The following is a 14,773-nucleotide window of genomic DNA, read 5'->3' as shown; positions in this document are numbered from 1 at the left end:
ACAATGTCTCCATCTGCAGGGAGAGCTACTCCTCCTCCTTCCATCTTTCTTTGCCTGTCCACGTTGTCTGTCCTTCACAGTTTTTTTTCTAATCTCCAATCTGTGCTCTATCTGGCCTGTGTTTGTTTAAACAGTCAGCTATGTTTAGCCTGGGCGACGACAGGAACAGTGAAAGGAATAGCGCTACTGACAGTAACAAGTTCCTCATCCTGTGAGGATGCAAAATTGGGGGCGAGTTGCTACAGTCACGAATATGTCAGATTTGGCTAATGCTCTTGGAGCCAACATTTCCTGAGTGCATGTTCACCACAGACGTCGGCTCTTGAGGGGCAGGTAATCATGGATGATAGAATCGAGCCTCCTATCTATTTTCCATCCCCTTACAAATTAAGAGGGGAAAATGAAATGACATCCATAACCTATTTTATGTTAGTAATGTGGTGCATTTATGAGCAAAACAGCGGAACATTTTTGTTTATCCGTCGGATCGTAAAAAGTGGTTTTGATATTCGATTTAAAAAATGATTCAAAATGATTCAAATGAATCATTCATGTAACACTTCAAAATAAAGATCAATGCTTTAGTTAATGCCATGTCTAAAATGTATTAATCTTGGTTAAAGTTCATTTGTACATAGAAATGAATTACATTTGTAAAGTTGTATAAAATAACGATGCATTATGAACAAACATGAATTAACAATGAATAAAAGTATATTTATAAAATAGCATTAACTAGATCAATTTTAAAAAACGTAATTGTTAATTAAACGTTGATTTAAAATAATATATATAGAAATTAGATGGAAAAAAACTTGATTAAGCAATACTGCATTGGCAACTAACCGAAATAAAATGAGTTGAGGTCATAAAATGACTAAAACTGAAATGAAAATAAAGCGAAATTGTTTTTAACGTACTAAAACAAACCAAAATGTAAATGAGAAACACACTTCAAAAATAATTGTATAAAAAAATGTACAAATACTATAATATATCAATAATACTAAAATAACAGTGTTAAGTTATGATATCTTTATTGTTAACAATTTGAATCTTATTGTAAAGTGTTACCAGCGTTCATAATAATAGCAGGAATTGTATAAAGAATTTTGACTTTAAAAGGTGCTGTATGTAAGTTTTTGACTTTACTAAAGCATAACAATACCATACTATGTTTGTTCACATACTCGTCTCTCTGAAAAACAATGCTACAGCCAGTTATTCTACTCTGAAATGTGCGTTCCCAACGCTATCTCACGACCAATTTGTACGTATTTTACGAGGTGGCTAATTTGTACAAATTTGTACGACCTCACTCGTACGAATTTGTACGTTTTGTGACGGGTAGGTTTAGGGGCGGGGTTTGAGGTTGGGTCATTTGTACGAATTCATACGAATTTGGCAACTCGTCAAATATGTACGATTTAGCAAAAGGCTTTCTGGAATACCCCCCTGCGTGAGTGTCGAGTTCGAGGAGTTCGAGGGCAAATAATATTTCGAATTTGGACTGCGCTACCCATTTCAACCACTAGCTGTCATTCTTACATACAGCACCTTTAAAACTGTAAGCAATTTTGAAAACCGCAGTTTTGCTCACAGTTCTTTATTGGACACTGACTGATCCTGTTCCTGTCTCTTCCCCACATCAATTCCTTTCCTCTCTCCACTTTCTACTCAGAAAGTGACAAAAGGCCAATAAATGTCTTTGATGTGAAATAAATACCTATCACTGAAGTTCTCGTAGTGAAGCGCTCATGACTTTTCTTTGAGGCTGGTTAGTTTTGCATCAGCATGGGGTCAGATTATGTTCCTCTACAACGGCACAATTCTTAAAAAAGAACTATATATAAAAGAGGTGCTGGGGAGGGTGAAACAAACAGTTAAAAACAGTTGGGAAACTTTATAGCCTAACTCTTTGCAAGTTGAGAGAAAGGGAGTGCGGAGGCTTTGACAGAAAGCACAGAGGGACAGCCACATTGCTGGCTTCCCAACACGGAGGGCGCACAAATGAAACGGAGAGAGAGAAGTATCAACCTCTCTGCACCAACTACAACACAGTCAAGCGCGGAACAAAGAAAACACACCTGCATTCCCCAGATCAAACTGCACTTTCAACTATTATCGTAAATAAACGTATATGTGCGAGACATCAGAGGTTTCCTCTCTCATAAGTTATAGCAGTTTTGAAATGGAAATGGTTCTGAAATATTTTGAAAGGTCATGGCATGCATCATCCCAAGTCATCTACAGCAGCATGTGCCATCTTCATCATGCTAAAGAATTTAAGGCAGGGCTGGAAAAGGAAAGAAAAGTTTGACGTTTGTAATCCTCAGATAACCTGCAGAAAAAGAGCTTCAGTGTGAGTCCAAGGGTTACCCTGCTACCTTATGGGCAAAAAAAGATTAACAATGTTATATCAACCAATGGTAACAAGACGGTTAAGAGAAGAAAAAAAAAACATGTCAGCTATTTCTTTAACAAGAATCTTAGACCATTATACATCTTGTAATGGCATCAGAACAGCTCAATACAAATCTCATCTCTTTAAATTTGGCAGAGTCCTCAGTGCATCAGGTAGCAACTTTCAATATGTTAACTTACCACTTGAGACCAGATCTCCAATTTTTAAAAAATGAAAACCGATCTGGTGCACGTTCAAGTGGTGTTATACTTTGGCAGAGAGTGAGACAGTAGGAGGTTGTGTCAGACTTTAGGTGTGTTGTGGAATCAGTCCAAACAGGCCTACCTAATCTCTGCTGAGTGTGTTTGTTTGTCTCTGAATGTCAGAACGCCTTCGGGCCAGGAAGACAAAGTTCAAAGCAAAGCAGATACACTTTGTATACAAGTCCAACCGTTAGATGAAACTGACACAGATTTACAGAGGAAATGAAAACATTCCAATGTGGCAGTCAACAAAACTACATTTTGTGAGAAAACATCCTGGTGGACAACTAATATTCAGTTGGCAAATCTTTGCAAAACAAATATTATATTATATGAGAATTAATTAGATTATATTTCTCATTTATAATAAAATAAAATATTGCCACTGCCGGGTGAATTTGTATTCATTCATTCATTCATTCATTCATTCATTCATTCATTCATTCATTCATTCATTCATTCATTCATTCATTCATTCATTCATTCATTCATTCATTCATTCATTCATTCATTCATTCATTCATTCTATAAATCAGTACTTTTTGCCTTTTGTCTACGTCTGTCTGTGGGATTTGTATGAAACATTTTGAAACATTTGTATGAAAACACTTACTGATTAATTTATTTTAGATTAATAACTGATCATTTCACTTTAATGATGGGCAAAACACATACTGTATGTCAGAATATAATATAATATAATTAATATAATATAAAGTAATGTAATTAATATAATATAATATAATATAATATAATATAATTAATATAATATAATATAATATAATATAATATAATATAATATAATATAATATAATATAATATAATATAATATAATATAATATAATATAATATAATATAATATAATATAATATAATATAATATAATATAATATAATATAATAGTCGTGATTAATCGCATCCAAAATAAAAGTTTGTGTGTAAATATTATATGTTTGTGTACTGTGTATAATTATTATGTATATATAAATACACACATATGCATGTATATATATTTAAGAAATATTTGCATGTATGTATTGTCTATATATTTATATAATTTGTATTATATATAAATATAAATATTTTATATATAAATACAAAAAAATTCTTAAATATGTACATGCATTTGTGTGTATTATATATATATATATATATAATTATACACAGTACATATATTATGTAAACATAAACTTTTATTTTGGATGTGATTAATCGATTTGACAGCACTAAATATAATATAATAAATTAACACAACATTATAATTAATATAATATAATATAATATAATATAATATAATATAATATAATATAATATAATATAATATAATATAATATAATATAATATAATATAATATAATATAATATAATATAATATAATATAATATAATATAATATAATAATATAATATAACATCATATAATATAACATCATATAATATAATTAATGCTGTCAAGTCGAATAGTCGCGATTAATCACATCCAAAATAACATTTTGTGTGTACATATTATATGTTTGTGTACTTTGTATAAATATTATGTATATATAAATACACACACATGCATGTATATATATTTATATAATTTATATTATATATTATATATAAATATTCTATATATAAATACAAAAAAATTCTTAAATATATACATGCGTGTGTTTTTTATATAAATAATAATCATACACAGTACGTATATTATGTATACAAACATTTATTTTGGATGCGATTAATTGCAATTAATCCATTTGACACCACTAAATATATTATAAAAAATGTATAATATAATATAATATAATATAATATAATATAATATAATATAATATAATATAATATAATTAATATAATATAATATAATATAATATAATATAATATAATATAATATAATATAATATAATATATAATATAATATAATTAATATAATATAATATAATATAATATAATATAATATAATATAATATAATATAATATAATATAATATAATATAATATAATATAATTAATATAATATAATATAATATAATATAATTAATATAGACTGCAGTGTTGAATGTTGATGTACTTCTTTTTAGCTGGGTCGTCAAATCTAGAAACTCAACTTCTAATTGGTTCTCTGCTTAAGTACAGTTACAAATCAACGTTTGCAAAGAAAAAAAATAAATAAATAACCAACAATACAATTTGCATAAAATAAGCATCCAATAAAAACACATTAAAATGTGAGCATTGCATTATAACATTTGGACAAACAAAACGGCAAACTCCTGTGAAGCAAAAAGCCTCCAAACTAGTGATGGAAGCTTTTTTACCTCGTTGGTGTTCCAGCGGTGTCTCTCCTTGGGCAGGGAGGAGCATTTGGGAAGGCATTCCAGAAGCTTCTTGGGCAGGTAGATTTTCAAATGTCCATGTTCATCTGTTAACAACACAAAAAGAGTGTGAGCAGGATTATTGAAACAAAGCTGCTCTCTAGGGTCTAAAACACTGGGAGCTGTTCTTTTTTTACACAAAGATCCAATCATTTCTTTATAAATTACTCAGTTGTTTGAATTCAATGTCACTATTGCTCAAGGGACTCCTTTGAGGAAACTTCCATGCCCAGGTGTTATGTTTGCAAATAGCTGTGGCAACCTTTTAAGAAATATAAAACTATAAAACAGGCACGGGACCTCAAAGGGGGAGCACTCAAAAAGCAATGAAGAAAAAAAAAAAAACTTAAGATGTTACTGTGAAATGAAAGGGAACATATTTAGAGCACAAGGCGTGCAAAAGGCTTTCATCCAGAAATGTCGTGATTTTGTTTTCATTGAGTTTTTTTAAACGCTCTCGTTCTCTCTCTCTCCCTTATCATGCCAGAGTGCCTGCTCAAATACATAACAACAAAATTGGGCAACGGAGCAAAAGCATTTCAAGGTTATTGATAACCGTTTGCATCAAGGGCTCAGGCTTCTTAAGGAACTCAATGTTTAGCCCTGTGGGAGAAGGTAGTTCCATATTGCGTGCTGAGCCTGCTTATGAATATAAAAAAAGCAAGAGAGGCTGAAAGAAAAGGAGAATGAGAAACTGACTGAAATTTGTGGAGTGTGTCCTCGGTAAAAGACGGGAGAGAAGTGAAAGAGACGCTGCAGATCTGAGTGAGATGAAGCCTGTGTGTCCATAGAGACACTGCTTAGCAACCACTCCCACTCTGGCATTAAGGACAAACAGATAGCCAGAGGGAAAGAGACACATAAAGAGGGTTAGATCACTCCTCTGTTCATAGTCTTACACCAGAACCAATGCACATTGTCTGAGCTTTACCTGCGAATGAACTTAGACCCACATAAATAATTGAACTCCCTCAAGTCCATCAAGTCGTCTTTCAAACCTCCATTCAAAGCAGATTAGTTCAACGAACCTGAAATGGCACTTATATTTCAATTCAAGGATGCACTGCATTCTTAGATTTGCCACAAGGGACACTGAAGCATAAACGTCTGCATTTGCTGTGACTTTTAAGCAATGACAATATGACAAGAATCTGACTGTAATGTTTACAGCAACTAACTATACTTGAATATAGCCTTAAAATGATAGTTCGCTTAAAAATGAAAATTATCCCATGGTTTGCTCACCCTCAAGCCATCCTATAGGTGTATACATGGGCGTCTGAAGCAAAAACAATGTGGGTGGGTCCTCTCTCAGAACAATTTTACTGGAGTAGACGTCATTTAAATAAAGTACAAATATACCACCTTGTTTGCTAAACGTCTGGTTGGGCAAGACAAAATTAGAGAAATCACTGAGAGTGGCAATAGAGCAGGGGTAAGACGCAAGGCATCAAGTTTTGACGCAAATCGACCCGCCGTTCGAATCCGCCTTTTGCCGAACTCGCTCTACTCCCTTTTCCCATCACCTATCAGATCGGAAAGACATTTATTTTCAATAAAAATGAAGAAAATAATAGAAAAGTGGAAATAAAGCATCTAACATGTGTTTAATAATAAGTGTTTATTGGTTAGGGGTAGGTAAACAGACATGTACTGAATTACAGACGATAAAAGTGAGTGGGTCTAATATCATTGATCGTTCCGACGCCCATGATATGACATTCTTATTTCAGACGAATACAATCAGAGTTATATTAAAAAACATCCTGGCTCTTCCAAGCTTTATAATGGCATTGGATGGCAACCCAAAATTTGAAGTCCAAAAAAGCGCATCCATCCATTATAAAAGTGCTCCACACGGCTCCGGGGGGTTAATAAAGGCCTTCTGAAGCGAATCGGTGGGTTTGTGTAAGAAAAATATCCGTATTTAACACATTATAAAATTAAATATCTAGCTTCCGTCAGACCGCCTTCTGTATTTAACTTATGAAAGTGTAACGCCTCTCGCTTAGGCTACGTCTAACGCATAGACTGTAAGAAAAAATTTGGACGTAGCGTCCGTGACGTAGCCCATAGGATTCTGAAGAGCAGTTTTGAAGCGTAAAGTAGGGTCGAGCTGGCCATTGCCATCTTGGCAGTGCGTCACTCCCGGGTAACAGAAAATGGGCAAAGAGGCGGGACGTGGGCGGAGCTGAGGTTACGCGATGACTAACAGACAGCAGACAAACGGCTATCCACCTGTCACTCAAAGTGGCAACGCCCTTAATTATGCAGAACTTTAAGGCTTTATATAATGTAAACGAATGAGTTACAAAAACATTCACCCCCCTCACAGTTGTCATGAAGGGCAAAATTAGCCGTATAGACCAAAACCACAATTTATCCCAGGCTGTAAACATGTTTTTTTCTGCTGTAAAGTTGGGCATTTTAACATGAGCTCAATGAGATTCTGCTCCTTCTGGAGTCTGTCTCTAGTGGCCAGTCCATGAACTGCAGGTTAAGTCACTTCCGTATGGGCTTCAAGAGAAACTGCGGCAGGTTGCCGCTTGGTCTAACGTCATCGTTGTGCCAGTTTCGCTTTCTTCTTAAGTTGAATATGGATGGAGCTGGATAAAGTCATTCTGAAAGTGATTCCAATTATATGGTTTCTCTGTGCCATTTTCGTTATACAGTGGCATGAAAAAGTATGTGAACTGCTTGCAGAATCTGTGAAAATGGGAATAATTTTAACTAAATAAGAGGGATCATACCAAATTATTATATATTTAGTACTGTCCTGAATAAGATATTTTACATAAAAAATGTTTACATATAGTCCACAAGACAAAAAAAATAGCTGAATTTATTAAAATAACCCTGATAAAAAGTTTATGAACCATTGATTCATAAATGGTTCGTTCCCTGGATGATCAACGGCTGTTTTTTTGTTTTGTGATGGTTGTTCTTGAGTCCCTTGTTTGTCCTGAGCCGTTAAACTGACCAACGCTCTTCAGAAAAATCCTCCAGGTCCTGCACATTCTTCAGTTTTCCAGCCTCTTTTTCATATTTGAACCCTCTCCAGCAGTGACTGTATGATTTTGAGATCCATCTTTTCACACTGAGGACGATTGAGGGACTCAAACACAACTACTAAAAAAGGTTGAAACATTCACTGATGCTCCAGAAGGAAACATGACGCATTAAGAGCCGGGGGTGAAAACCTATAGAATTTGAAAATCAAGGTAAATTGTACTTAATTTGTCTTCCGGGAAACATGCAAGCATTGGCGTAGGAACCGGGGGGGATAGGGGGGACGTGTCCCCCTCAATATTTGAAAATGCTGCATGTGTCCCACCCAAAAATTTGCCTATACCGCTGGGACAAAAACTGTACATTTGGAACTTTTATTTTGAAAGCGCAAGTGCGACAAAGATGATACTCGGTTTTGCCAGCAAGTCACAGCCAGAGTGATAGGTCCATAGATTTTAATAATCACCATTCGCCCACCAGCTTCATATTCTTCACTTTTCACCTATAGTCGGACTCGGAGCATCTGATTGGCAGAGAGAAGTTAACATATACTAGGAACATACAAATACGTTACCGGTGCGCACCAGCTTTGAAATGGAATACGACTCGACTTTGTATGAGGTAAATTAGTCTCAGTCAAGCGGTTGAAATTACAGGTTTCCTGCGGGGTCTTAAAATTACTTTTTTTTTATTTAAGGCTTTAAAATGTCTTAAAAATGGCCAGATTTTCATCCGAGGTCTTAAATTTCATTCAGTTAGGTCTACAAAAAAAAGGGTTTATCCTTGTTCATTTCCAAAAACGCTGGCCGCAGAAAGTTATTAACGTTACACAGTAGCAAAAAAGTATCAAATCCTGACTACAAAGTGGAGCTCTAGAGTCTTTGCTGCACCGCCCTCAGAGCGTTCGTTCAGTGTGTAGTAGTTCTTTCTGGGGGATATTGGTGTTGGTACACATGCGGTGATAAAACCACAAATCCCATGATAAAGGCAATTACCTGCCCGCAAAATATGTCTAAGTTTAATAACGTTGTATTTTTTTGGACAGAATGAGGCACACAAGCATTGTTTTATACTATTCTATACAGTGATAAAGTCTGCACTCAATCACCACTGCATACCTTATTATTATGAAAATAGTGAAGGCTTGAATAACTCAAATACACCATATCTTGATTCAGTCGTGTTTATTCTTGTTTATTTTATCAGTCAAAGCGTTTCTATCTTCTGTTTATCCTACATCGCTAGCTTCACACATTAGGGCTAACGATTACTTCTCTGAGGCAAATGTGGAGTTTCTGCTCAAGGGCGCCCTCTGGCTTCCAGTATGAATTAAACGTTTGGGTAACAAATAAGAAAAATAATACTTATCTCTAAATAAATCTATATGACAATCCATGTTTTTCTCCAATGTACAGTTTTTTCCCCACAGTGGATGCATAAGAGGTTCATATTGCATATTAAATACATAGACTTTAAATTGATATCACAGATAAAAAGCACAGAATTTCATTTATTTTTTACATTAAATCCTTAGACCTTTCTAAAGATTTTTAGTCATATGCTATCTGTATATTAACAGGTAACCCATCAGTTTTCTGTAAAATATAAATATTATAATTATTAATATTATTATATTGTTTATTTATTCTTAAATACTCTATTTAATTTTTTTAAATAATGAAAATGTTTTTGTAATAGTAATATTTAAAATTTTGTTAAATATTTGTATTTATCGAATATAATAATAATTATTATTAGTCTAATTAATATATAAACATTAATATATAAAATGTTATATGCATAAATTTTTCATTTGTAAAAAAAAAAACAAAAAAAACAAAAAAAACATTTTCACCAGAATATTCGCAGTTTAGCATATTTTCTGCCAACAGAATAAAAGCCTATTAACAAAGATTGCATCATTTTATACTTAAATGGCAATGGGATTAAAAATTGCAGTTTTAATGGGTTCCAATGGCGACATCTTTGTCCAAAAGACGCTGAGAGGAAGTATTTTGTGTACCTAGTGCAAAATAGATTTTTTTTAAAGGAAATGGGGGTGAAATAAATGAGCACTTACTGCACATTTCAATATGCAGAAGGTCGTTTTCCTGTTACATTATCACATGAGCAAAACATACATGTTGTACCATGTCACCATACTGTATGTTACTATTATGGTGGGATGGACGTGGATTCATAGCGGCCAAAATGTCCCCCCCAAAGTCAAAGTCGTTCCTACGCCCCTGCATGCAAGTATCTTCTGTTGCTTCTGAAGGGCAGTACTAAATGAAAAAAATATATATTTAAAACAAAATAAGAAAAATTTGGACATCTTCATCCTGTTCAAAAGTCATGCATTGTGTTTCCTTCTGGAGTCCCTCAAACGTCCTCAGTGTGAAAAGATGGATCTTAAAATCATACAGTCACTGCTGGAGAGGGTTCAAATATGAAAAAGAGGCTGGAAAACTGAAGAATGTGCAGGACCTGGAGGATTTTTCTGAAGAGCGTTGGTCAGTTTAACTGCTCAGGAACAACAAGAGACTCAAGAACAACCATCACAAGACAAAAACACAGCCGTGGATCATCAGGGAACGACACAGTATTGAGAATCAATGGTTCATAAACTTTTTATCAGGGTTATTTTAATAAATTCAGCGATTTTTTTGTCTTGTGGACAATATGTAAAAGAAATTTATGTAAAATATCTTATTCAGGACAGTACTAAATAAAAAATAACATGCATTTTGTATGATCCCTCTTATTTAGTTAATTATTCCCATTTTCACAGATTCTGCAAGCGGTTCACATACTTTTTCATGCCACTGTAGCTGTGGTGTGGACTCTGATACTCTTTAATATTGAGAACGATTTTTAAAACTATATCTTTATCTTTATCATCCTTGGTGTGAACGGTCCCTTAGTCTGTAACCTTGAGACAATCAAGATTCGTTTTTTTGGGTCTTGGATGATTTCCATGAATTATAACTTAACTTTGGTGTAGATGTTTCGCCTAAATCTCCTAAAATGAAGCAACTGTTGTATAAAATAAGAATGTAAAGGTATATACGACGAACATGAATTGCACAGAAATGAAAAATGGAGTTTGTGATTACTAGGGCATTTTACTCAAAAGAAAAACCTGAGAAGCAAGTCACCATTTGCTCTCCATTCAATCTCACTGGTGTCTAAGGAGAAACTATTGAGTTTGAAGAGATCTAATTTGTGATTTGCCTTTTTATTTAGCGCCGTCTCTCTCTTGGCAAACAGTTCCGTTGGGATCTAATGACCATTTCACATTTTAAATTGGGAGATCTGTGCTGTTATGCTCCAACCAAAATCAAAGATTTAGAAGAAAAACACACATTACATTCGCATAAGACAATGAATAAATGAGCGGGCTCTCTTGAAAAGTTTTTCTCGCTTTCATTCCAAGTAACTCGACCGGGATGAATTAGAAAAGAGCGAGGCGTTGAGCAACATATTTACAGGGTAATTAAGACTAGACTATATATCCCTTCCTATTCCTATTTGTCATTTCTCGTCTCTCCCTTCATCTCAGTACATGCTTTGGCAGCAGAACAAGTGAGCGATTCTGAGGACTGCCATTTAGTCTCATTGTTCTGCATCAAAGTAAGGGGCTTTTAAATAATGCTGACTCTGACGACTGTGGCTTTAGAGGCAAATTTTAATCACAGAGTCAGTCGCTGTCTGCCAAGCGCTGCCTTAAGCGTTTGCCTTTCTCTCTTTCACGACCGTCTCCCATGAGTAGCCAATGAGACGCAGAGCTGAGGGGAAAAGGCTTAACAACAAAGAAAATGAAAAACAAAACAAGGCTAATACTCACACAGATATACATGTGTGGATGTAGGAGGTAGAGAAAGATAGAACAGAATAGAGCGCCGTCGACTATTTGCTCCTTCTCATGTAAACAATTATAGTTGCACACAGGCATGCGCGCCCACTGTAATTAATTATGAATGTATTAAGATGAATCGCTCCCGTTTCAAACTCGATGAAAACACATTCACGTTCGACACAAACACTGATCAACATTCAGCGCAAATGCCGAGGCGGCGCACCCGCATGTGGCCCTTGTCTAACTGATGTCCGACTCTTGATCTGAGGGAATCTTTGAAAAACACCTATCAAACCTGCCCTTCAAAGTAATGTCAAGCATCAGAGAGTCTCGTCTAAAGCGAGGATAGCTTAACTCCTTATCGTCTCACCATAAAGAGCTCTTTTACATTTTTCAGAAACTCAGACACCATGTCAGTTGCCTCGAGTTAGGTTAAAAAAAGTGACAGATTGTGTGAACTCCTCGACGGGAGGCATTGGAGGTCGCTAAATGCCAAACATTTTAGGCTGAAATAAGTGATGAATGTGACTTCTGCGCAAAGCCACTGTGGGATCTCACACTGTCAATAAGCAGCATGTTTGTACAGATCCCACATGTGACTTTACGTGACCCCAACAAGAACAACAACACTGATGGTGACAGAAAAGCCCTTAAGGCAGTGGCTGAAAAGCAGCTTTATTTTCCTTGAGAGTTTACATGACAAATGAGCCGAAACGTACTATTCACTAAGGTGATAAACGGTTGGTAAGCATCGGGCATGGATAAACCTTAGGGCGAATCGGGCCATCCAAAACCAAGCTTTCCAATATTTAGACAGACAAAAAACATGAAGTATCCCTATTTTTTAGTCATGTTGAAAGGCATCAGAAATGGAAAGATGAACAAAGGTTGCTTTAAAGTTCAAAAAAAATATTAACAACTTGCCAAAATTGACAACTTTGTGAACTTGCACTACGACAAATAATTATTCATGGATTGTAAATTCTGTAAAGCTCTGCTTTTACCCATTACTACAATGCGTTTTATGTGTCTTTAAAGTCCCTGTGAAATCAAAATGGAAGGTTTTTTGGCTTTTAGTATGAATTCCATGGTTTTCTGTATCAGGACGTAATACACAAATCATCTAGTGCTTTGCAGGTCTTAAAATTTGGACAATAAAACCCCAGATGAACAACAACACATTACATTGCACCGTGTCATTATTTATTTAGCAAAAATAAAGTCAAGATGTAAAAACTATGGATGACAAAGTTAGGACACCCTATCATTCAATTGCCTGTGGATCCAATAACTTGAAGTAATCGTTTTCTGCATGATTTATCAGTCTCTCACATCATCCTCCAGGACTTTTGGTCCGCTCTTTACAACACTGCTTCAGTTTTGCACTGCTTCGACTGGGCCACTCTTTTCTTTTGCAGCCTTTCTATTGTAGATTTGCTGGTGATCGTCAGATCATTGGGTTGTATGGCCCAATTTTAGCCAAGCTTTAGCTGTTGGACAGACGGCCTCACATTTGACTCTAGAATACTTTGGTATACAGAGAAGAGCTCATGGTCGCTCAAGACCTGTGGCTACAAAACAAGCCCAAAATCATCACCCCTCCACAAGCATGCTTGACTTTTGGTATGAGGTGTTTGTGCCGATATGCTCCTTTGGTTTTCACTAAACTTGGCGCTGTGCATTATGGCCAAACATCTCCACTTTGGTCTTGTCTTTTCAAAGGACATTATTCTAAAAGTCTTATGGTTTGTTCAGATGAAAATGTACAAACCTAAGCTGTGCCGCCATGTTTTTTTTTTTTTTTTAGAGAGAGAGAGAGAGAAGAGGCTTTCTCCTGGCAACCCTTCCAAAAATGCCATCCTTGAGCCATCTTTTTCTTATCATACCGTCATGAACTTTAACATTAACATGTTAACTGTAGTTCTTGGGTTGTCTGCAATTTTTCTGAGCATTTGCTGGGACGTCCACTCATGGGAAGATTGGTGTATGTTTTGAATGTCTTCCACTTGTGAATAATCTTGTAGAATAATAGACTTCAAATGGTTTGGAAATAGCCTTGTAACCCTGCCAGATTGACGGCAGCAACAATTGCTTCTCTAAGATCATTGCTGATGTCTTTCCTCCTTGGCATTGTGTTAACACACCTGAATGCTCCAGACCTGAAAACTGCCAAAACTTCTGCTTTTATAGAAGGGATCACACTTGCTGATGATCAGTTAATCAAAGGCATTTTATTAGCAGTGCCTGACCGCTACGTATACCGCGTCGTAACTTACGGGCTCAAAAACCTGCCTGAAACACAGAATTACCTTCTTCAATTCAATTCAATTCAAAATTATTTGTATAGCGCTTTTCACAATACACATTGTTTCAAAGCAGCTTTACAGAAAGTAAATTCTACTGTTCGAACCTGTAAGTCATTTATAGAAGTGTTATTGACATTATGCCAGAGCTGCCCTGCTCTCTGTCTGTGATGTTTGTATACTGTAATATTTAATAGTAAATAGTAGGCTACTAGCTACTTAATTGAATTCATAAAAACAACCATATTATTTTTTTCTTTTTAATTTCTTTTCTATGAAAAGATTTCCCACAAATTAAGTGTTTTCTGGTAATCAAATGAAGACATAAGTCATTAATTTAATTTATCTTAAAATTTAATTAAAGTGCTGCACAACTGAGTTTTATACAGTTAAAAGTAAAACATGAAGAAACATTTTTAATTATTAAAAAAATTAAGTTTTGATCATTTATTATTATTACATTTGTGTAAGTATTATTATTACATTGAGACGTATCTAAATTCTACTGTACACAGTGATATTTGTCAAGATAAACCAAATTTTTATTTTGACGGGTTGCCGTGAAGACCTTTTGAGTTTC

At 34.8% G+C, this 14,773-nt stretch overlaps 1 protein-coding gene across 1 annotated transcript in view; it reads right to left on the bottom strand.

The window, feature by feature from the left end:
• Positions 1–14,773, bottom strand: part of camta1b (calmodulin binding transcription activator 1b) — a 478,032-nt gene that overhangs the window by 442,920 nt on the left and 20,339 nt on the right. The window contains exon 3 of the mRNA XM_079844275.1: positions 4,966–5,069. Coding sequence (XP_079700401.1) covers positions 4,966–5,069 — 104 coding nt within the window. The remainder of the gene's footprint in view (positions 1–4,965; positions 5,070–14,773) is intronic.

Source organism: Gobio gobio, assembly GCF_949357685.1.
Source record: "Gobio gobio genome assembly, chromosome: 19".
NCBI classification, from domain to species: Eukaryota; Metazoa; Chordata; class Actinopteri; order Cypriniformes; family Gobionidae; genus Gobio; species Gobio gobio.
The sequence above is the reverse complement of the archived record's forward strand: the minus strand, read 5'-3'. Positions and strand labels throughout refer to the sequence as shown.